Source organism: Tupaia chinensis, unplaced genomic scaffold (genome assembly GCF_000334495.1).
Source record: "Tupaia chinensis unplaced genomic scaffold, TupChi_1.0 Scaffold000217_1, whole genome shotgun sequence".
Taxonomy (NCBI): domain Eukaryota; kingdom Metazoa; phylum Chordata; class Mammalia; order Scandentia; family Tupaiidae; genus Tupaia; species Tupaia belangeri.
The window spans coordinates 6,589,900-6,615,628 of NW_006159692.1; the positions used below are offsets into that span (position 1 = coordinate 6,589,900).

Here is a 25,729-nt window from a genome sequence, read left to right on the forward strand (position 1 = left end):
ACAAGAACATTCTCAGATAAACAAAACCTGAAAGAATTTACCAGCACCAGACCAGATCTCCAAGAAGTTCTCAAAGGAGTGCTATATCAGAAAAATTAAATGTAGTCACACAGAAATAAGAGTTCAAAAACTAAGAAAATCACCAACTTAATCACAGGGACAAGTCTGGAGATGAATATTATATCCTAGAATTTAATTGGGAAAATCTAACCACAACAGAAGATAAAGTACATGAGACTGAATTGGTAGAGTATAATTGTATGACTTTTGACTAAAACATTGCCGATTTTCTTGTAGACTTTGTTATCTGGGTGTAAGGATTTGTGTCCTGTCTTGAGATATGGATAGGTTCATGTACCTACCACTTGAACAGAATCCTAACCTGTTTCCTGGCTTTAAGTTTTAAGCAAAGTTCCTTAGCATTTCTTTGATTTAAGTTAAAACTGGTTTTTTAAATAGTACCAAGTGAACTTGCTATTAAAAGTAGTTAGATTATTTAAGAAATTGTGTGATCAATACAATGTGGGGGCAAAAGGAATGGAAGACAACTGTAGACACCAGAGATAGTATGAGAAGAGGATGGGAAAGGACAGAGGGTCAGAAATAGGGGTAAAAAAACATAGAAACTAGAAATGAAAAATTTTTGATAATAACATGCATGATTAAGCCACTATGCAGTATATTCTGGATGGGAAATCACATTTTGTATGCTATGATGATGCTTAGGGAATGAATGTAAATTAAGTTAAAAAAAAAGAAAGAAAAGGTTCAGAAAAATAAAAAATACTAAAACTGTTTTTCTTGAAATAAAATAATGCATTAAAAATACCTATATGATGACTGCAGTTAGCTATATAGCCCCAGCTAGGTGCTACTTTATAGGATGTTCATTCTACTCACTGAAGCTTATGCCTAAACTTGGACTTGTGTTCATGGAAATGTATGTATCACCTGTGCTTGCTAAGAAAATATTTAGATTAATTAAGATCTTTAATGACTCAATAAAATATGGGGGGAAAAGGTATAGAAAGCAAACATAGATACCAGAGACAATGTGATAGTAGAGTGGGAGATGGCAATAGGTAAGAGACTGGGAATCAGGATGGGAAAAAAAAAAAAAGCAAAACATACAGGAAACAAGAATTAGAAAATTATTTGTTGATGATAACATGTATGTTGATGTGCTTGATTGAGCCAATATATAGTGTAAACTGGATGGAAAAAATCTCATTTTGTATGCTGTGATGATGTACAATGAATGAATGTAAATAAGTAAATTTAAATTAAAAAAAGAAAAATTAGAAAAAGAAAAAAATCTCAAAAAAAAGAAAATGTGAAATATTTCAGATGACATACACGTTAACTACTTTGTCCAATTGTTCCATTTTATATTTAAAAATCCAAAAACTATTTTGCATTTTATAATTATTATACATATAATTTGTATGTATACATATATATATACTGTTTTTTTTTTTGGAGAGGTTTTTGCTATAGGGCGCGTGCGCTCGCCAGACAGACAGAGAGAGACAGAGAGATAGAAAGCAGGAAATCACCCCCCAATGGGGATGGCCACGCCGCAGTCCCTTCTCCTCCATTCTCCTCTCGGGATCTTGGGCACGCACGCACACGCACCCGGCGTGAGTTTAAGCCACCGGGTCCGGGACTCGAACCGCGGTCGACTACGTGGGAGTCCAGCGACCTAGCAATTACTCTAACTGCTGGTCCCAGTATGTATCTATTTTATAGATACATACATATGTGTAATTTTCCTATATATATCTTTTAAAATGTATAAAAATGGTGAATGTGTGCACTCCTCATTCACATCGATAAAAATATTTGTTGTCTTCTCCATTTAAAAAAAAAAAACTTTTCTCCCTTCCTGACACCTTTGCAATTGGAAAATATTTGTGAGCATTCTTATTTTGTTGCAGAATGGTTATTTGCATAAGTTCAATAATACAAACAGTATCTGTTGCCTTGTATCAGAAACTAAATTCTTATGGGGCTTTCAACAAATAACAGACCACATTAAGATTAACCTAATTTTTTTGCAAATAAATTAGTTTACAGTTCTCTTTAGTAAAGAGCATGGAGAGAGAAAATAAATGTTTTAGTAGAAAATCACAATACATTTGTCACTAGATTCTAGCTTTGTCCATATTTTTAGTTTAAGATCTTTTGTGAATCAATAAAACATGGGGGAAAAACGTTTAGTATGGAAGGAAGGGGAAGGGGAAGAAAAAAACAAGTAAAGGTATGCTTAATTGACAAAAAAGAGAAGCTATTTGCTGATGACCATGTATATAATGATATCTTTGCCTTGACTGACATGTATGGTTGTGCTAGAAAAAGAAATGTTGTACACTGTAAAGGCATGATTAAATGTAAATAAATAAGAAATTTAAAAAAACCAACAACCAAAAAAAAAAACCAAACAAAAAAGATCCTGTGGAAGTATAAGCACTAGTATATTTAGAAAAAGCAAACTAGAGGGAAAGGAGCATGCGTTCAGAGACCGGAATGCCTGAGTCGTGACTGCTCGGTACCCCACAGATGGTCTGGCCATCTATTAGGCCAGCACTGTGGTAAGGAGCGCATAGAGAAAACGGCTCTCACCTTTGGAATAGTATATTCTCTGAACTTAACGTCCTGAGTTACTGTGTGGGGCACATTAGTGGGAACCAGGTCGATGTATCTCTGAATCTCATGTACCACGGCATCCGTGTAGGGCATGCGGCTCCTGTCCTGCATGCAGGGGCTTCTGTGTCTGCCAATCACATTGTGAATCTCTTCCTGGACTTTAGCTGGAAAAGCGGTAACCAGAATTTATGTGAAATGGGAAGAAAAACTAACTTGAAACATCTTCTATTTGGTCCCTTATTCATTGTCACATGGGGGCATTTCATCTAGAAGAGAGTGACAATATAAAGCAGTCAGAAACTACTTATAAAACAGAATTCTTGGGGCCAGCAGATAGCATAGCAGTTATACTGGTAGACTCTCACATGGTCTCACAAGTCCCAGACCCAGTAGCTTGAAAATCACACCAGACACCAGTAGAATGTACCCGTGTGCCCAAGATCCCTGGAGGAGAATGGAGGAGAAGGGATCATGGTGTGGTCATCCCCCATGGGGGGTGATTTCTAATTTTCCTATTCACTTTCTCTCGCTCGCTCGCTCGCTCTCTGTCTCTCTCTCTCTTTATGATGAGCGCATGCACCCTAAGAAAAAAACTTCTAAAAAAAATCAGAATTCTCAGTAGAATGGTATAGTAATGGTGTAAAGATGGGAAGAAAGTAAACACATACACACATTTTGAAGGAAAAAGCCAAGAGAAAAATGAAAATGAAAGTGATGAGGAAATATATCACAAGGAGGGCTTTTACAATGTGCACAAGATTTAAAGACTTAGAGGAAAATGTTATATATTTTTCTAGTCATAAACATCATAAGTATTTTTTAAAAATTGAAAAATTATGGCACATATACTCCATGGAATACTATTCAGCCATAAAAAAAACCATCAGTCCATGGAATTTGATAGAAAGTGAATGAATATGGAAGATTTGTTGCTGAGTGAAGCACGTCAGGCTATGAAAGGGAGATATTGAACATCTCCACTTAATATATACTGATTGTCCTCACTCTATGGTAGAGATTGAAAGACTGGAGAACATAAAAGCATTAAAAATTGTAATGGACACTAGAGACAAAGTGGAAAGAGAGTGTGGGAGGGGGAAGAGCATAGGAAAGGAATTTTAGGGGAAAATGGAGAGGTAAGATACTTGTGGGACACAGATAAGGTTTTTTATCTATTGACGAGGATGTGTGTAATAGTCTCAGCTGGGCTGGACTGAGGTGTATATCATGAGGTGTATATCACAATCTAAATGATATATAGCAATTTGATGTATGAATAATAATTCAAAAATAATCAAAATTGATTTATTTAATTTATTATTATTATATTTTAATTTGCTATAGGACATATGCACCCACCAGAGAAGGACAGAGAGAAAGCAAGACACCAGGTCTGGGACCTGATTGGCCATGGGGGAGTCCAGAGCCTTAACCACCACATCACCAGCTGGCCCCCTATCCTAAGTCCTGTAAGAGTGAAGATATTTGGCTGAGAGAGTATATGTCAAGCAAAAGAAACATGGAAGAACCATACCTCTCAAGGTGTACTAGCAAATACATTTCTGGACTATGCTTTTAAATTGCTCTGCTCAGAAAGCATCTCCTATTTATAGTGGGAGGAAAAAAGGACTTTTAACAAAGTGGAAAATTTGTTAAAATCACAGAAGGAAGTCATGTCAAGGGTAATCTTTTTGGAAAAGTAGAGAGGCTAGTTCTTCCCAGATCCTAAGCCAACTGGGATTACTACAACTATTACAACCCGAATCTAGGATACTGCACAACAGCAGGGGAAAGAATAACCTCTGCTGTTGTTTTATCATTTCATTCTCTTTTTATACTTTGATCTAATTTGAATAGAATTCACCCAGTGGTAGGGAGATGTACTAATGATGGGAAATCTTCTTGCACATTGTCTAGGCAGGCAAAGGGTGGGATGGTTATCAGTGTGGCCTGGCAATTTCCACCTGCAATGCCATCTGCCCATCAGCTGTGATCATACCTGAGATCTCGGGATGCTTCAGCAGAAGCAAGAGTCCATATTTGAGCGTGGTGCTTGTTGTGTCTGTTCCCGCACTGAACAAATCCCATACGGTCGCGATCAAGTTGTCCAAGGTAAATTCAGACTGCTTGTTATGCTTTTCCTGGCAATGATATATTAGAACTAGTTGATTCATTAAAAAAGCCTTATGAGTACTATAAAGTAAGTCACTATTACATCCATATTTGGCAAATTAAACCAGACATTAGAGAGTGTTAGAACTAAAGTTAAAGTTAGATGAATTTTTGGGACTCCTTCAAACTTAAAATATAATCAGAGTTACAAAGTTCCAAGTTCCCTTTGATTGCTCACTTTCTTACCCACTAGAGCCAATCAGTTCCTGTCTAATTTCTTTCGAGAGTAATTTTTATTGAGTCATATTGCTACTTACTGCCAACCACACTGAATCTCTTCTTGGTCTTTCTAGCATGTGTTATCTATGTAATCATGTCTGAATTTGTCATCCGAGCCTCTAGAACCACCCACCCACAAACTGCATCACTAGTCTCCACCTTATCAGTCATCGTGCCCACCAACTTTCCTCAATTACAATCAAGAAAACCTCTTAGAAAATTTCACAGGCCAGCATGTGGCAGGGTGGTCAAGGCAGCTGGATGCTACATGGCCAATCACACAGTCTGAGTCTCAGATGGGGTGGCTTGAAAAACATGCCGGATGTGAGCATGCCCAAAATCTTGGAAAGAGAATAGAGAATGGACTGTGGCAAGGTCGTCCCCCAGGGGGATGCTTTCTCATACCCCAGCCCATCTGTCTTTATTCAGTGTGAACATGCTATGGCAAAATTTTTTTAAAAAGAAGAAAAATTAAAAATTTCAAACATTAGATCATTACATGTATCACTCCTCATACCTATTTTGTCCTCCCTGTTAATCTAAGCCAAGTTTCTTAAAACCGACCTCATCTGTGATGATTTCCTAGAATTTTTCCAAAGTTAAGCCTTTCTGCATCCTTAGCCATTCCTGTGTTTTCTCATTTGCTACATTTTCCATTTATGGAATTTATTTTAGGTACAATGATATGTTATCATCAGTTTTGAATGCTTGTGTATTTGTTTGTATATGTGTGTGTGTGTGTGTGTGTGTGTGTGTTAAGCTGCTACCAAATAAAGAACCAGATTTAACATGGTAAATATAAAAGCTTCTAAGTCTTTTTTTCAGAGAAGATTTAGAAATATATCAAGGTACTCAATGTGGTTGTACAAGCAATAGGTTGCAAAGGTAAAGTGTAATCTTTTTTTAAAGTGTTAATTTAATTTTATTTATTACTATTATTATTATTATTATTTTAGTTCATCAAAGAGAGAAGGAAAGAGAGAAAGCAAGCTGCCAGGTCCAGGACATGAAGCACAGTCAGCCATGTGGGAACCCAGTGCCTTAACCACCATGCCACCTTCTGACCCCAGAAATAAATACTCTTTAGGAAGGATCATTGAATACATGTTTCACTAGAAAAAACAAATGAATCAATGGGTCATGTCACCCATGAAGATGAAATAACAAACCTGGGTCACATTATACCTTTTCCATTTTAATCAGGAAGTAATCAATATAATCCCGAGGGTTATGGGGGTCCAGAGATTCCTGATGTTCTTTTACTTTCTCCAAAATAAACTTTTTCTGATCAGCAATGATTTTTTTCAGATCATTATGACTTCCGGGGAGGTAACATAAAAGGGGGAAAGTATTGCAGAGCTGAAAGAAGGAAGACACCTTCATTAATTCACTCAGCAAACATTTACCAGCTCTTATTTTGTGTCACTTTGCTATATGCCAAGTAGGTAAAGATGGGTGAGATGTGCTTCTCACACTAGAACATACTTGGAAGTGGAAGGAAAAGGCGCTGATAAAATAGTCAGAATTGCACAACACATAAGTTACAAAACAAAGAAACCACTTACACTCATTCCCTAACCATCGCTTTCTGAAAGAAGCTGGGAACTTACCACTGCCATCATCTCTCTCCAAACGGGAATATAGAGGTTCAGAAATGTCAGTCAACTACTCTAAGACAGGAAGCTAGTGATATTAGAGCTAGAACCCAGCGTTCATCCCAGTTTACCCTACACATATTTCTCTAAGAAATCACCTAAAAAGTTATCAAGGCTCATCCTCCTTTCGTGTAATAAAGAAACAGTACGTTGGAAAGATGAGGAAGTGCCCAGGTCACTTAGCTTTTTTTATTTAGGCATATTTCACTCTCAGGAGTGTGCACACTTACCTGACCTGTCTGGGCTTTTCTGGTCCTAGAGCTCACTGGCCCTGCATGAGACAGCACCTCAATACCCTTCGTAATCACCAAGGCAGCTCAATTTATTCAGGCCAGTAGCTTGACTCAAACTAGATAGAGAGTCAAGAAATCTAGATTCTAGATCTAGTTCATTCATTGTATCAACTAGGCCATTTTGGAAAATATGGCACATAGCTCTGGATCACAGTCTCCTGTTTTAAACAATGAAAGGGAGATGATTTGTCCTCTAAGGTCCTTCCCAGCTGTTATATGTTATAACATGTTATAACCTTATAAACTGTACAGAATTTCAGTTGTTAATGATGGTAAAACACTAACAGTTTTTGACCTTGTACCATAGCCAGAAATGTATTTCACATCATGACCCTGTATACCTGTAGATATAAAAAAAAAAGAAAAAGAAAAAAAAATGTTTCTCAAAAAAATACTTTATAAGTGAAATACTTTGATATATTTCTTTTTCTAGTCTATGTTATTTCATAGTTTACATTTCATTACGATACATTAAAATTGATTTGATAACTCACATGTTACAAATAGCAGTTTGATAAATATTACTTTGGCCACTTTTAAGTGGGGTTGAGGGATGAGTAGGCATGAGTAGAGAAGAACTAGAAAATTTTTTTCTTTCATTTATTTATTTTTACATTTTTCTACAAACAAGAACTAGAAAATTATGAGCATTTAAAATCTAGGGAAGACCTGGAGATGCTGTAATGGTTACATTGTTGGACTCCCACGTGGTTGACCAAGGTTTAAGTCCCGGTCCCTGTGGCTTAAAGTTCACACTGGACATGTGCTCATGGGTACCCAAAATCCTGAGTGGAGAATGGAGGAGAAGGGATTTTTCACTTTTTGTCTCTTTGGTGAATGCATGCACCCTATAGTAAAAATCTTTTAAAAAAAGTTTAATGAATATAAAATAAAGAAAACCTTGGGGCTAGCCCCAAGGCTAGACTGGTGGTTAAAGCAGGTCAGATCCCAAGTGACCAACAGCAGTTCAAATCTCAGCCCCAGTGGCTTGAACAACACTTCAGGTGTATGTTCATGAATGCCTAAAGTCCCTTAAGGATGGGAAAATGGAGGAGAATGTATTGCTATGTGATCATGCCCCCTCGGGGATACTTTCTCCCTCTCTCTTTCTGCCTTTCTGGTGAACACACATACTCTCTGACTTTTTTTTTTGAATAAAAAAAATAAATAAAATATAAAGAACATTGACCTTACCTGTATCCAGGGAGTGCTTAGAATTCTGAGATTTTCATGAAAATACTTAATCAAAGTATGAAATTTTGGATCACTATAGTCAAAACGATTCTGAAAAATGATGGAGCAGATCACATTGCAGGGAACACAGGAGAGAAGGAAAGTAGGATCACAGGGAGATGCTAAAACAGTAGAAGTTACAAGTTAATATCCAATTTTCAGATAAATCTTAAATTAGCTGTTTAATTACAAAGAGTTGAACTCAACAATTTTTGGGAAAAAAAAACAGAAACTGGAGAGCCTGCAGAAAGATTAATCTAAACCCCCTATCTCTCACCATTAACAAAAATCAACTCAAATTGGATCAAAGAGCTAAACCTAAGACCTCAAACTATAAAACTACTGGTGGAAAACTCTGGGAGACATTGGGGTAGGCAAAGACTTCTTAAGCAAGGCCCCAAAAGCACAGGTAATAATCCCCAAAATAGACAGGTTGGATTACATCAGATTAAGAAGTTTCTCCACAGCAAAGGACACAGTAATTAGTGTGAATTGACAGCCCTCAGAATGGGAGAAAATTTTTGTTAACTATGCCTCAGATAAGGGACTGACAGTCAGAATACACAGGGAACTCAAGCAGCTTACTCAAAAAAAAAGATGATTAACTCAATTAAAAGAAAATGAACTGAATAAACAACTCTCTAAGGAAGACATACAAACAGCCAAAAAGCATATGAAAAAAATGCTCAACATCCCTCATCATAAGGGATGCAGATCAAAACCACAATGAAATATCACCTAACCCCAGTCAGAATGGCAAAGATTAAAAAAAAAAGATAAGTGCTGGAGGGGATATGCTGAAAGAGGAACTCTCCTACATGGTTGGTGGGAATGTAAATTGGTCCACCAATGTGGAGAACAATATGGAGTTTCCTCAAAGACCTTCAAATAGAACTACTATATGATCCAGCAATTCCACTTCTGGTTATCTACCCAAAGGACAGGAGAACACTCAGTTGGAAAAGAACTTGCACAACTATATTTACTGCAGCATTATTCAAGATTGCTAAGACATGGAATCAACCCAAAGGGTTGAATGTATAATGATATTTGAATATATACATAATAATAATAAATAATAATAAGAAGAAGAAGCTGTGGAGTGGCCATTCTGAACAAACATGGTGACCTTCAGACACATACAGAAATGCAGTTCTGTGAGCTTAATTTGCATAGCGATGAAAGCAATTAATATATGAACATGATAGTTGCATGCTATTATCAGTACTGCAGAGCAGTATCAGATTAAAGGAAGTCACATGTGTTTATCAGATTCAGCCCCAAAAGATCAAAGAAATTACATGGCACCAATTATTCTTGCATCATCAGCTGATTACTACTGTGATGTGAGCAAAACACAAATTTCTGTTCTATGTAAGTCACATCTTCTTCAGTCTTTTTGTAACCCTGTATAGTCTAGCCAGATTATTACTACTAATTATATGAAGAAATATACACCATTGGTTTTTTTTAAGGCTTCCACCAGACATGATGCTTCCTCTTGAATTCTGTCTTCAATAGTTTTCTTTCCCATCCCCATATTCCGTAGAACTGAGAGGGAGAAACGCCTGGTTTGTCTCCATGTTTCTCCATTACTGAGGACAATTCCTATCAAGAAAAAAAAAATAAGAAAATAATTTTTAAAAAGAGAAGACTTTTTTCCATTGTCCTGAATTCTAGCTGAACTAAGCCCTGCCTTACCTGCCTGCTCTCTTAACTCAACCTAATATTTTACTACCAGAACTCTGGATTTTACATTTCACTAAACTCTCTATTCATCAGCTCCTCCAAGTCTCAGAATAACATTGTGATCCAAATGTTTTGTTCCCATTTTACTAGCAAGGATGCTGAAGATGATGGTGGCAAAATGTCCAAGAGATAGGTTGAATTTTCAGGGCTTACTTTTCTGATTGCAGGTGAATGTTAGGAAAAACAGCAAGAGGAGATAATTCTCAAGAGAAGACAATAAAGCTCATCTACATTGGGAAGAATCGCATGCCAACATGTTCCAGATAAGGATATGCCATTTCCAAGTAGCTCCTCTCTCCCATGAAATATGTGTGGTCTTAGCACCCAGGATGTTCCACATCACACTTCAAAGTCAAGACTAGATTGGGGGAAAAAATAACCTCATAGGAAACTTGTCTAGGAAGCAGCCTAGGGAAAAATGCAAAAGAGTCAAGGGCCTCATTCAGTCCTTACCTCTTTTTCATTTTTTTTTTTAATGAGAAAGATTTTTGAGAAGCTCTTGCCTTGTCATAATCTTCCTGTCCCAGCACATTTAGTCTCAAGCCACTGTGTCTGGACTACTTAGGTTGAGCAGGGAAAGACCTACTTCTTTACCAGAAATCCTGTGATCCACCAGAAGACTGGATACTTTAAGGCCAACTCCAAAAAGAAATGAAAGATAGTTCAACTTGGGACCAGCAGTTAGCATAATGGCTGTGTTGCTGGACTCCCATGTAGTTGACTGCGGTTCAAGTCCTGGACCTGGTGGCTTAAACTCACACCAGGCACATATGCATGCATGCCCAAGATCCCAAGAGGAGAATGGAGAAGGAATTGAGGCATGGCCATCCCCTCTGGGGGTGATTTCTTGCTTTCTGTCTCTGTCTCTGTCTTTCTAGTGAGTGCATGCGCCCTATAGAAAAACTCTCTGTCAAAAAAAAAATAGTTCAACTTAATTATTTTAAAAAGCTTTGTGTGTGTGTGTGTGTGTGTTTATTGCCAGAGGGCATGTATGCTCAACAGAGACAGACAGAGAAAAGGGGAAAGTAATCCTAAATGAGGCATCATGGTCACACCATAATCCCTTCTCCTCCACTTCTTCATCCTGTCAGGATTTGGAACATGCATGCATACTGATCTGATATCAGGCATTTTTCAACCCACCAGTATTGCTACACAAACCACAGTTGGCCATGTGGGATCTGGCTCTCTTAACTACTAGGCTTCAGGGTCAGCCCCCCAAAAGCCTTTCCTATTATGTTTCATTATTCCCTACATGATTCTTGATTCTTTTATCAGAGCTTTGCTGTGCTCTATGCTTTGTATTCTACTGGATTTAAATATTTCTTATACATTTTAGATGAATAGATGATTGAAGACAAAGCCAAAATAGTCCTAACTTATGTTGGTTCCATGCATACTGTACACACTTCCTAAAGGAGTTCCCTGACATCCACGAATCAAGCTATAAGAAGCAAAATGTCTCACTCATTATCTTAACTGGCCATCATTTAAAATGAATTTGTCTCAGTTATAATTCATAGGATCTTAGCAATTAGGTAGTTTGTTTATATTAAATTTAATATCTCATGCAAGACTTTATATCATATACACAGGTTTAAAAATAGATAAATGATTCTTTATAAAAAATTATTCATAAGCTTATGCTGAATTTATGAGAAGTATGTTTCATAAGTTTCTCTACACTCTCATAATTTCTCAATTTCTTAGCCTTTTTGAGATCTTTTCAACTTTAAAAGTCATATACATTACACAAAGTGCATACCTAATCCATTGAAAATTCTGTCTATCACTGGAAAAGCCCCTCTACCAGAAAATTCCTCTCCTCGGTCAATCAGGCCTTCCTTAATTGCTTCATATCCATGCAGCACCACAGTGGGCTTCATACCTAAATACACAGTGAACACGGGGCCATATTCTTTTGCCAGCTGGAAAAGAAACACAAGTAGGGGAAAAGTGAGAATTTCACAAAGCTTTGCTTTGGCATTATAAAAAACTATTACACAAGAACACAAAACAAGTACAGGGTCTAGTGGCCCAAAATAAAACAAAAACCTAAAGATGTCCGGTATGTGTGAAATGTGCTGATCCCACCACACTCGACCACACCTACATATATGTCATACACATAATCTCCAAAATATTGGGTTGTTGGAAAAGTCATGACACATTTTTGCATAGAAAACACCCTGATAGCTTCATCAGTTGCCCTATAAATCACTTCTGGCTTCAGACCACCCCAGGTACCTTTACTCAATAAACTCTCCTTTTTCTCTCGAGGTGACCTCCTCTGGAGTCTTACTCTGAACCATGATGCTTATGGCCTATAAGCCTAAGCTTTCAAGTATCCCACCTTCTGGGGCCAAACCAATGTAGACCTTCCATGTATTGATTTATAACTTTGCTTATAGTTTTTGCTCTACCAATAAATGTGTTAGAGTTTTTTGTAACTTGACACCTTGGAGTACATCTTTTGGGAGAGGTTCTTGTTTTTGTTTTGTTTTGTTTTGTTTTTGTTTTTGTTTTCCGCTATAGGACACATGCGCTCGCCAGACAGACAGAGAGAGACAGAGAGACAGAAAGCGAGAAATCACCCCCCAGGGGGGATGGCCATGCCGCAATCCCTTCTCCTCCATTCTCCTCTCGGGATCTTGGGCACACACGCACACGCGCCCGGCGTGAGTTTTAAGCCACCGGGTCCAGGACACGAACCATGGTCGACTACGTGGGAGTCCAGCGACATAGCCATTACGCTAACTGTTGGGTCCCACATTGGAGTACTTTTTCAAGGCTTCTTGAGTTTATGTTTTCCCAGAACACAGCCACTCATATTGGCTTAGAAAAACAAACAAACAAGGGAACCGGCAGTTAGCATAATGGCTATGTTGCTGGACTCCCATGTAGTCAACCACAGTTCGCGTCCCAGACCTGGTGGCTTAAAACTCACGCCAGACGCATGTGTGTGCATGCCCAAGATCCAGAGAGGAGAATGGAGGAGAAGGGATTGCAGCGTGATCATCTCCCCCGGGGGGTGATTTCTCGCTTTCTGTCTCTCTGTCTCTCTCAGTCTGTCTGGCGAGCAGATGCGCCCTATAGTGAAAACCTCTCTCAAAACAAACAAACAAAAAACCAGTTCTTCAATATTTTAGTTTGCTTCTTTTCCATCAATGAGCATTTCTTCCTCTCTTTTTTAAACTTTCTGCCATAGGGCACATGTGCTCAACAGAGACAGAAAGAAACAGTAAGAGGAAAGTGAGAAATTACTGCCTTGGGGGAATGGACACACCAGAATCCCTTCTCCTCCATTCTCTTCCCACAATTTTTAATATATACACACATACACATACACACCTGGCAGGATTTTCAAGCCTCCAGGTCTGGGACTTGAACCATTGTCACCCACGTGGGAGTCCAGTGCATTAAGCACGGTGCCATCTGCTGGCCCTAAGCATCTCTTTAAAATTTGGTGTGAGGCCAAGTTATTTTAGTTGGTAATAAGGATGTCTTGTTTACTTACTGCAAACAACAGGGAGAAAATTAATTGTACTTACCACTTTTATGGATTTGGTGATGTCCTTAGAATCTAATTGCAAAAGATTTCCAACAATTGGCAGAGGAGTAGGACCAGGTGGGAGCTTCCCTTTGCCATGGCTTCCATTCCACAGAGAGAGAAGAATCAAACAAGAAAGGCAAATGACCAGAATGGTGAAGAGATCCATTGATGTGCTTTGTGGAAATGCAATTGAAAGCTTAAGGTCTAAAGATTTGTAAGTGCAAAGTGCAAGTTTGTTACCAAACATTTACTAAGTCTCTGGACATTTAACAAATATTGCTTATCGTTAGTGTACCTTGACCTGCTGGTAGAAATGATCAAATTATAAAGGGTAACTCTAAAATAAAAGTTTTAAAGAAAAAGAAATTTACCAGTGTTCCAAAGCTAGCCCCAGATAAGGCTCAGACCCTGGGGTATTTGGCACTATATGAGTGGCAGCAGCGCCAGAGAAAGCTTACAGATATGTCCTGCTGACAAAACAAGCTAGAATGTTCTTTTCAAGAATTCAAATAATTGTTGAGGAATTATTATATATCATACAGCCTTGCTTTGGCATTAAACGATTTGTTTAAAATTAAACAGTTATTGAGTCAATAATTTCTCCATGGATAAATAAAAATGAGATTCCATTAAAAACTTATCTCTTTGCCTTCAGAACTTTGGGAAACCAGGATTCAAAAAAAAAATGTGATTATTCCAAAGAAATACAGTTATTAGCTGTCTAATCTCATACACTGTCTCAAGACATTTCTGGTCCTGGAGGAAAAACAGAATTTAAAACAAAAAGTTTAGTTATTTACATAAAAGAGAGAGAGAGGTATCCCAAACAGTGTCTTATACTGCCAACTCCCCCAACCCCTACCCTAGGCTTCCAGTCAGCCAAGATCACTGGCACCCAGTATGTTTGGATTCATCTGGGATCCAGACCCCAGGCTTTTCCATATGGTTCCAGCATTACATCATCTTACTGCCCATGACATGGTACCATTCCCATCACAGGCTGGGACAAAATACAGATTTTTAAAACAATTTTATTTATATGTGGTGTGTGCATGCTCACACACATATATGCACATATTTGTACATATATATAAAATAAAAAATTTAATAGTGTGTGTGTGTGTGTGTGCGTGTGTGCATGTATTCTCTTTCTCTCACTGTCTTCAGACTAATCTCTTTGGCTAAAAACATTGTGTCTTGGATCTGCCTATGTGGCTTTCTTCGGAAACATCTGTCTGGTCCTTCTTCCTTTCCTAGAAGGAGGAAAACAGATATAGTTGTGCTGGAACAGATCTAAAAAACATTCCTTACTTCCTTATTTTAGGATCGATTACAAAATAGCTCATAGAGGCAAGAACTGGCGAATATCAGTGGGTTAATATTGGAGCTCCTTGTTGAAGGATCTTGTTTCGTCAAATATATAATTCTATTTTTTTAACCAACTGAATCTGCAGAAATTATAAACACAGCAATCAGAACAAGGACACTTGCTTGAACATTTTAACTCTCTTATGTAAAAACGGGATATCAGAAAGGATGTGAAACTTTTTGGTAACCTCTCGTATTTCAGATGGTGGTAGACAAATATCTGTTTAATGCCAAGAGGAGCAGAGGATGGGGATATTGTGTTCTTGTACCTGAAACCTTCAGTTTGAGCTCAGAAAGTAACGAACATAATTCAAGACATAATCTCTTGCCCCTTACTCTTGGTGATCATGGAAATTCATTTAAAAAAAAGGAAAGAAAAAAAAGTAGAGAGAGATTTTATAGAGCAGAATCTATTTTCTAGGTATCCTGGCCCAGAGTAACTTCTAGGTAGGTGTATTAGTCAGATTTCTCAGAGAAATAGAACCACTGCAACATACAGATTATTCTTAATTTAAATGTGGGTGCATCCCAGTAACTCAATTTAAATTGAAACTATCATATATTGAAAATGTATTTAATATACCTAACCTAGTAACACCATATTTAACCTAGCCTACTTTTTTCTTTTAAAAATTTGCTGCAGAGCAGGTGTGCTTACTGAGAGAGAGAGAGAGAGAGAGAGAAAGAGAGAGAGAAAATTCCCATGGGAGATGGTCATGCTACAATCTCTTCTTCTCTTAGGATTTTTGGCACACATGCACATGTGTCCAGCATGTTTTTCAAGTCACTAGGACTGGGACTAAAATAGTGCAGTGGGTCATGTGGGCTCCACCTACTTAACCACAGGACATTGGCTGGGCCTCATCTGCATACTTTAAGCTACTCAGAATACTTCTGATAGCTTACAGCTGAGCAAAGTCATCTAACACAGTCTATTTTATGATGAAGTGTTAAATATTTCATGTAGTTTGTTGAATCCTATACCAAAAATGAAAAACAAAATGACAGCATGGGTACTTTAGATATGGTTTCTACCAAATGCCTACTACTTTTGTTGTGTGGTCCTGTCGCAAGGGCCCAGTACTCATTTTGAGCATAACTGTACTAAATCTTTTTTCCATATCAGTATCATAAAAGAGTGATGCAAAAAAATTAAAATACCAATACAAAGTAAAAAATTCATAAATCAAGTCATCATAAGTGACAGACCATCTGTGTATTGTTTATAAGAGAAGGTCTACCTGGGAATAGGCTCATGCAATTAGGAAGAATGCACTCCCTGCATTCCAAAGTGCCTTTGAAAGGATCCTTTCCCTAGAAGGCCCTAGAGAGGCTCACAGTTCGCCTTCACCTGAGGATGCATGCTCAGGCATCATGGATTGAAAGTTTGTGTTTCTCCAAAATTCATATGTTGAAGCCGTTATCGCTAATAAGGGGAGGCCTTTGAGAATTAACTAGGTTTAGATGAGGTCATGAGGGTGTATCCTTTATAAGATTAATGCCCTTTTAAGAAGAGGGAGAAAGAGAAGTCTCTTTCTCTCTCTGTGCACACCCATCGCAGAAAGGTTATTTGCGCACACAGGGAGGAGTGACTATCTACAAACCAGGGAGAGAGCCCTTACCAAGAATCAAACCTGCTGGCACCTTGATCTTGGATTTGCCAGTCTCCAGAACTGTAAGAGATAGATGTCTGTCATGTAAGCCACTCAGTCTATGGCATTTTGTTACAGAACTCCAAACAGACAGAGACACCAGATGAAACCTAGAGTGGCCATGTGCAATGAACAGGTTATCAGAGCAAAAGTCCTGATGGGCAGCCAGATGCAGGTCAATGCGTCCCCGAACTGAATTGCCTGTCTGTAAAATGGGGCAATGATGCTCTCCCAAAGCTGTTGTAAGGACAAAGTAAGATAGTTTTTGTGAAAATAACGGGGAAATGGCCGAAAACATGTTTTCTAGGCAATCATGACTGCCAGTGTTTGCAAGTTCACCAGGAGGTGCAGCAGTCCACTCCTGCCGTGACAGGGAAGAAAGCACATCAACCCGACCTACAGTGAAGTATCTCTGAGGATCAGGAAGCCTGGGTGAGGACCGTGGGACAGTATCCACAAGGCTGTGCTGGGTAGGAACTACGGTGCTGCCAGCTTCACTTACCACAAAGGAAATCTCTCAGAGAAGGCATACTCCAAGGCAGAAGGGAAGAGGGGCAGAAGACATTTTAATATCGAGCACCTGGTGTGTCAGGTATTGCATTATCTTTACTATAAGATCCTTCAGGTAATTACCATCATCACCATTTTAAAATGAGAAAAGCAAGGCCCGGGATGTTAACTAACCTGCCCAAGTCCACACAGCTAGAAAATGGCCTGTCTTCACTCCATACGCAGCGGTCCCCAGTTTAGAGTGAAGGCAACACCACCTGGAAGGCAGGTTCGATGCAGCCCTAATGGGAGGTGGGAAGGAAGGGGACAGGGTGATTTGAGAAGCTCTCCCTCAGCAGCTGTCTCCTCTGTGCCCCTGCACTCCACCTGCCGACCACAGAAGTGACACTCAACTGCCCAATAGTTAACTTTTACGCTTTCTCTGTGGTTTCTGAAGCCCCCAGTGCTGTTTCTTGTTGTGCTCTAGACCCTAGGCTTCACCTTTGATGGAGCGAAAGAACTTGGTATGACCCTAGGGCTAAAGAGGGATTGAAGCTCAGCATCAGGAGCTCACTGTCCCACTCTGTTCCCAAGCCACAAAGCAGGAATCCAGTTCCTTTTTCCTATGGCTGCTATAACAAATCACTGCAGATTTAATGGCCGAAAACAACACAACGGTATTATCTCACCGTTCTGAAAGTCCGAGGTCTGAAATGGGTCTCAGAGGGCTAAAATCATGTCACCAGGGCTGTGTTCCTTCTGGAAGCTCCAGGGGAGTATCTGTTCCTTGCCTTTCCTAGCTCCTCTAAGCTGCCTACCTTCCCTGGCTCATGGCTACATCTCTCAAATCTCTGCGTCCATCTTCACATCCCTTCCCCACTGTGCTTCTGTCATTATGTCACCTCTGTCATTTCTGACTCTCCTGTTCCCTCTTTGAAGGACCCTGGATGATCCAGGCTCATCTCTTCATCTCAAGAATCTTAATGCTATCTTCAAAGCCCCTTTTGCCAAGTAAAGTAACAGTCACAGGGTCTGGGGATCAGGACAGGAACGTCTTAGAGAGACTGTTACTCAGCCTACCACAAATGGCTGTTGTCATTTATCAAAAATCGGCTGGGCCTGGTTGCATGGTCTACTTCCAGGTTCTTGTCCTGCCACATTTATCTAGGTGTTTAACTGCTGCCAGTGCCAGTCCGTCTTAATGACGGGATTTTATATCCAGTACCCCCTTTCTGCTTTTGTAAGATGTTTGCATCTAATTCTTTGACTTTCCATATAAATTTTAGAATAATCGTATTTATATTTACAAAAGTCATGGTGGGATTCTGGCAGAAATTGTGTTAAACCTGTGTTTCCGTTTTGGAGAAGGTAAGACCATTGTTTCACTGTGTCTTCAAATCCATGAACACATTACATATGTCCATTACTTAGATCTTCTTTGGTTTCTTTTTTCAGCATTTTGTAGTTTTCAGCATTAGATTTACACCTGAGGATTTCAGGGTTTTTTGCTTTGTTTTGTTTTGTTCTCAGCAACTTTAAGTGACATTGTATGTTTTTTTTTCACTTTACTGGCAAATAAAAATTGTATATATTTAAGGTCCACAACATACTAATATATTGATTTTTTAAATTAGGTTCCCAGACTTGATGGTGCAGTTTTTGTGGGTCTGGTTTATTTCACTCAGCATAATGTCTTCCAGGTTTACCCATTTTATTGCAAATAGCAGGGTTTTCCTTTATTTAAAAAAAAATTGAATTACATATTTAATTTTCAAGTGTTTAGAGATTTCCTATTGTCTTTCTGAAATTTATTTCTATTGGGTTGTCAGAAAAGTCATGACATATTCAAAGAAACAGTTTTACCAAATACGTGGTAAAAACCCTAGAGATTCAAGAAGCTGGGAAAACTTTAAATATAAACACAGAGAAATGCATACCCAGAAACAACAGGTGCTGTCTAATCCCTTTGGGGATCCTGGGCACATAAGCACACTGTCTGATGTCTTTCTCAAACCGCTGGGTTCAGGATCTGAACCATCTTATCAGTTATGTGGGATCTAGCACCTTAACCACCAGGTCATGGGCTGGCCCAAGAACTTAAAAAAAAAATTTTTTTTTTTAATTTTTGCTATAGGACACATATGCTTGCCAGATAGAGAAAGTGAGAAATTATTCCCAATGAGGATGGCCATGCCACTATCCTTCTCCTCTGTTCTTGGGTATCTGACACACAAGCACAGCGCCTGGCATGATTTTAAAGATGCTGGGTCTAGGACTTGAACCATGCAGTTGGCCATGTGAGATCCAGAGCCTTAACCTCCATTGCACCTGCTGGCCCAAGAATTCACTTTTTTTTTTCTCCTTTCACCTCCTTTAATCCAATGAACAAGTATACTGTTCACAGAGTTTCTATTTCCAAACACAGTATTTCCCACCAGTTTAAAAAAATACTTTCAAGAAGTATTATTTCACTACTTTTGTTAAATACATCAAACACTTCAAAATATCTAGAACTGCTAGATACTTCATATAAGAAATTGTCCACTATGGACAAAGCACTGTTAAATAAAATTGCACACATATAACGATGGTTATAATATGAAGTATTTTCTAAATGTGACTTAGTATTTTGGACTTAATCCATTCCTTCTAACTCTATTCTCTCTGCCTTCAACACAGTGGACAAGTACAGGGATTTGTAATGCTTAGAGCTGGTTAAACACATTCATACCCAAACATCATTCACAGGGGACAAGCTTTCCTATGAACTTCAGTACAAAAGTACAAAATGTGCTACCTTTACTAACTACTTTGCCATATACTGGCAACTTCTTTTAGCAACTAGAGTCTGAATGTTGCAAAGTTAGAACTTATTTTTCCATTATGTACACTAGATACAGGGCAAAACCACACATACAGAAAAATGGTGTCTGAAAATATCCAAATATGTACCCACTAGCATGTTACTTTTTGTAATTCCTTCCCTCCCACCACCTCCTGCAAACCACTGAACAAGTAGAGAATTCTATCCTGCTCAGAGGTGGCTTAACAATTCCATTTCCAAAAGACAATTATGTCCTATGAATTCTAGAAAAATGCTACTCACACAATGATATTTTACTACCTTTATATTTAACATAGTGGGCATGTCTAAATATCTAGATAGACTAGATGTTTCAAGTAAGGCCCTAATTTGTACACTGTAGACATAGCGGTCTTAAGTAAAGTGCATACATGTAACAATAGTTGTAATTTGAAAGTGTCTTCAAAATATGAACCTTCTTGCCTAGAACCCCACCCTTTTCCACCAACCCAGTGGACTATGATGTTCAGATTTTTCAGAAGACAATCTTCCCTAGGAATTCTAACACAAATATACAAAAAATGTATTAATGATAGTTTACTAACTCTGCTCTTGTCATACACTGGCAACCTCTTTAACATCTAGAAAGACTGCAGTAGGACTTGCTTGTCCTTTGTATATGCTATATACAAAATAAAACGCATGAACATAGGGGACAGTGAAGAATCTGCCTCACTGTGAAGCACACTCACACAGAGCTCTTTTCACATGCTTCTCCCTCCTGCCTCAAACCTCTGCACACAGTATGTACTACCAGAGAGGTGGTTTGGCCATTACCCAGAATGCAACATCTCATATGAATTTTAACAAGATATTTACAAAATAGATTTTCCTATCTCTACTTTGAACATTTATCAGATACTTCAGAACATTGAGAAAGACTAAATATTTCCAAAAAATACTTAGTTTTGTCACACACACAAACACACACAGTGGTGGGAAATAAAATGCACACACAAAAACAATGGTTGTGTGAAGCTGTCTTCTAAATGTGACCAGTCTGGCACAGAACCGGCTTCTCTTCTCACCATCCTGCACTCCTGTCCTCTAACCCATTGAACAATGTGGACGTTTGTCACTCCTGGTGGCACTAACTCCATTTCCAAAAGTCATTTCCAGCAGACATTTCTTTTCTATGATCTCTTTTAAATGAATGGGCATATACAAGACGTGGTTTTCTAACTTGACTTTATCATACCTTGGCAACCTCTTCACAGCTAGGTCTAGGGGTAGCAAGTTTTCTTTTAAAAGGTTGCGGGGAAGTTGCGAGCAGCCTTTTCATAGGATATACACCGGCCTTTTACAAACGGCCAGTCCATCTTCCTCCGGGTGGTGGGCATTTCCACTTGGCCAAACGCGGCAGGTCGCCCAGTCTCTCTCTTGCAGCTGTCGCTGGCTCGCTAACGGTTCCCTCCATGGGCGCCCCAGGCTCCGCGCTCCTGCCCAGCGCGAAGGCCTTGGTCTATCCCAGGACGCGGCGAGGAGGTCTCTCCTGTAGGGACAGAGCGGTCACCGCAGTGCCCAGGTCTGCACACTCGGAGACCCAGGCTGGCCTCCTCCTGGCCTCCACACCTTCCCGGCCGCCTTTCCTCTCAGCCTCAACAAGGCCTGGCCGGCGAGGTCCCAGAGGCCACAGCCGCCGCCATCCAGGGCTCTGGGTGGGGCAGGGGGAGTTTCTCCGCTGCTCCGAGGCCTGGGCCTGGCGGGCCGCAAGCCCAGCGAGGATCTCGGGGACTGCAGGGCTGAGGCCTCCCACCCGGCCACCAGCTCACCGCGGTCGACTTCCTGCCGGAACTAAAGAATGTACATTTTTAAGATATGTGAACATGTTTTATAGCAATTTAATCACGCTTGACTGATACATTAATAAATGCAAAATGTTAAGTCTCCCAGGGAAAGGGGGGACAAAAAAAGAATGAAAAAACAAAACAATAAAAAATAGTTTAAAAGAAACAAGATAGGACCAGCAGTTAGCATAATGGCTATGTCGCTGGACTCCCATGTCCAGCAGTTGGAGTCCCTGACCTGGTGGCTTACACTCATGCCGGGCACTCTGCCCAAGATCCCAGGAGGAGAATGGAGGAGAAGGGATTGCAGCATGGCCATCCCCCCTGAGGGTTGATTTCTCATCTTCTATCTCTCTGTCTCTCTCTGTCTTTCTGGCCAGAGCACGTGCCCTATAGTGAAAACCTCTCCAAAACAAAACCAAAAAACCATAAGAATCTTGTTCTTGGGGTTGGTGGAGTGGTGGTTAAGGGCACTGGACTCCCACATGGCTAACTGCAGTTCACGTCCCAGACCTGGTGGCTTGCTTTCTCATTTTCCTTCTGTCTCCCTCTGTCCCTCTCTGATCAAATTAAAATAAATAAGTAAATAAAGATAAATAAAATCATTATTTAAAAAAATGAAAGGATCCTGTTCTTCTACCTGATACTTCTGTTCTTATTGGAAGTTTTGGTTACGCCCCCCCACATGCATGCATGTTCAAGAGTGCATGCACATGCACATGCATGTACATCTTTAACATACACATTTTGCTGGGACCTGCTTGATGCCAATTGACTCTATTCTTTGCAAGTCTCTGGATGTCCATGCATTATCAGTTTCAGCACCTGCAGACCATCACATGGGGTGCTTGGACCATGATTTCTTTTTTTTTTTTTTTTCCAGGATTTCAGGCACCTTTATTCATGGTGGATATTTTGGTCAGGGGAGCCTGCCTTTGAAATCTTTCTTAAGGAAGCCAACTCCTCCCTAAGTCTCGATGATGCTTACAACAGCGACTGGCCATATCATTTTTGTTTGCCACTGTCAAGGTTTGAACACCCTGCACTTGGTGTCACCTGGTCTGGGCAGAGGCCATGTGTGGAGACCTTCAGGGGCTAAACCCTGCAGCACCACCTGCTGGCTCAATCAAAGGTACTTCTGCTGCTGGGTAATAGCAGCGGTGGGAAATTGTACTCCTTGTGTTCCCCATATAATTTACAAATAGGACAAATTATTAATATTGTTATGTATTTACAATGCAAATAATCAAGACTGGTGACAGTAAAAATAAAAAGACATTCATTAAGAATGTCTCTCTATGAAGGATGCCGTCATTCAACTCTTTCCATTTTTCAACTGTTTGTGGTATAAAACCACTTAGTGGTGACAATCGCATGACCCACCTTCCCTCTAGGTTTAGCACTCCTGACCCTACATTTCTGAGTGGCCAAGAGTAATTATCCCAGTCTTCTGTAATCAGTAATAAAGCTATGACTCTGCAAGAATTTAGATAACAGTTTAAGTAAAACAGTATTTCTTAAAAACTCGAGTCTACTATAAATCATTTTTTGTTTTCTGGTCTAGCAACTGACATGGCTTCAATATGGTCTCTTTTCTTTTTCACTCAGAAACTCAGAAAGATGGATTGACTAAATTTTACAATCCTGCCATGTTTTTATGGTGATCACTAGAGATAAAACAATGTAATATCCACTGAAGTAATAGAATCCCATGCAAAACTCTTTTTATTTTTTAAGAGAGATTTTTGCTATCAGGCTTGATAGACAGGGAGAAATCACACCCCAGAAGGGATGGCCCTGCTGTAATCCCTTCTCCGTTCTCGTGGGATTTGGGGCATGCATGCACATGCACCCAACGTGTGTTTCAAGCTGCCAGATCTGAGACTGGAACTGTAGTCATTCATGTGGGAGCCCAGTAATACAACTGTTAAGCCATCTATTGGTCCCTCTCTTGCAAAACTCTTTTTACTTTTTGTAGAGATTTTTTGCTGTGGGGCATGTGTGTTTGCCAGAGAGACAGAGACAGAAAGCAAGAAATCACCCTTCAGGGAGGATGGCCATGCCACAGTCCCTTCTCCTCCATTCTCCTCTTGGGACTTTAGGCATGCATGCACATGTGCCGAGTGTGAATTTCAAGCTGCCGGATATGGGACTCGAACTGTCATCAGCCATGTGTGAGCCCAGTGACGTAACCGTTATGCCATCTGCTGGTCCCTCTCATGCAAAACTCTTAACAAATAAATGCCTCATTACACCATTTTCTGTTTATGAACAGTTCTAACATAGTACAGTGGCAGTGGTTAATTTTAATTGACTTTACTATCTGATCTCAGAGATGAGTCACAGTTCAGCTCTGAGTTTTGGCAATGCAACAGCGACAGATACCATCTGGTGTTAGCACAAAAGTCACTTGTGCTGGGTCCAGCAGTTAGCATAATGGCTATGTTGCTGGACTCACACGTAGTCGACCGCGGTTTGAGTTCTGGACCTGGTGGCTTAAACTCACCGGGTGCGTGTGCATGTGTGCCCAAGATCCCGAGAGGAGAATGGAGGAGAAGGGATTGCAGCATGGCCATCCCCCCTGGGGATGATTTCTCTCTTTCTGTCTATCTGTCTCTTGCTGTCTGTCTGGCGAGCGCACGCGCCCTATAGCAAAAACCTCTCCAAAAAAAAAAAAAGAAAAAAGAAAAAGAAAAGAAAAAAAAAGTCACTCGTGCTAAGAATTAAACAACCCTAAACTCTTTCAGTGCCTACTTCACCAGATCTAAATATAAACTATGGTGTTACTTTTTCTCTAATAAAAATATGTCGCAGCAACTTTTACCAAACAGCAACTACTACAAAAGGAATTGCAGGAAAAAAATGACTTCACAAAAATAACACTAAAAACTTTGACAATCTTATGCAGGAACTGCCAAAAGTTTTGTGTTTAATAATAGCACAACTGACCAAGGCTGGAGATGTGAAGATAATATGTTTAAGACAATAGGGGGGAAAAATCACTTCTTTTTTAAGAAGTTTTAGCCTTAGGGCGCATGCCCTCACCACAGAGAGGGAGACACAGAGAGAAAGCGAGAAATCACTCCCCAGGAGGATGGCCATGCCACAATTCCTTCTCCTTCATTCTCCTCCTGGGATCTTGGACACACACACACACGAACACAGCATGATTTTCAAGCCACAGGGTCTGGACTGGAACCATGTTCAGGCATGAGAAAGTCATAACCACTACGCCAACTGCTGGTCTGGGAATCACTCTTTTTGGGAAACACTCTTTTTGGGAATCACTCTTTTTTGAGAGTTTTTTTTGGGGGGGGGATTTCTTTTTTCTTTCTTTCTTTCTTTCTTTCTTTTTTTTTTTTTTAAAGATTTTTCCCTCTAGGTTGTGTGTGCTCGCCAGAAACACAGAGAGAGACAGAGAGACAGAAAGCGAGCGAGAAATCACCCCCAGGGGAGGATGGCCATGCCACAATCCCTTCTCCTCCATTCTCCTCTTGGGATCTTGGGCACACACATATACATAAGCCCAGCATGAAGCCGCCAGGCCTGGGACTCGAACCACAGTCGACTACATGGGAGTCCAACGACATAGCCATTACATTAACTGCTGGTCCCCTGGGAATCACTCTTTAAACTCGCTACATAGTATATGGTTAAGAACCCACACTTCGTATTATAAAACCTATCTACATATAGTAGTTAGCCCAGAAAGCCAGCTGATCTTGGAACCAGCAGATGAGGTAATGGTTACATTGCTGGACTCCCACGTAATCGATCATGGTTCGAGTCCTGGACCCAGTGGCTTAGAACTCATGCCTGCTGTGTGTGCATGCACGCCCAAAACCCCAAGAGGAGAACGGAGGAGAAGGGACTGCAGCATGGCCATCCCCCTGAGGGTGATTCCTTGCTTCCTATCTCACTGGTGAGTGCACACGCCCTATATCAAAAATCTCTCTCTAAAAAAAAAAGAGAGAGAAAGAAAGGAAGGAAGGAAGGAAGGAAGGAAGGAAGGAAGGAAGGAAGAAAGGCAGGAAGGCAGGAGGGGCAGAG

At 39.9% G+C, this 25,729-nt stretch overlaps 1 protein-coding gene across 2 annotated transcripts in view; it reads right to left on the reverse strand.

Moving 5' to 3' along the window:
- Positions 1 to 13,804, reverse strand: part of LOC102467726 (cytochrome P450 2C3) — a 22,269-nt gene extending 8,465 nt beyond the window's left edge. The window contains exons 1-7 of one of the 2 annotated variants that reach the window (XM_006147658.3): positions 13,519 to 13,804; positions 11,733 to 11,895; positions 9,677 to 9,826; positions 8,180 to 8,340; positions 6,223 to 6,396; positions 4,646 to 4,787; positions 2,623 to 2,810 (exon numbers count right to left, since the gene is read on the reverse strand). In XM_006147658.3, the coding sequence (XP_006147720.1) occupies positions 2,623 to 2,810; positions 4,646 to 4,787; positions 6,223 to 6,396; positions 8,180 to 8,340; positions 9,677 to 9,826; positions 11,733 to 11,895; positions 13,519 to 13,767 (1,227 nt within the window). In that variant the 5' untranslated portion in view covers positions 13,768 to 13,804. The remainder of the gene's footprint in view (positions 1 to 2,622; positions 2,811 to 4,645; positions 4,788 to 6,222; positions 6,397 to 8,179; positions 8,341 to 9,676; positions 9,827 to 11,732; positions 11,896 to 13,518) is intronic. The other variant, XM_027771502.1, reaches the window with a different exon arrangement.
- Positions 13,805 to 25,729: the final 11,925 nt, after the last annotated feature.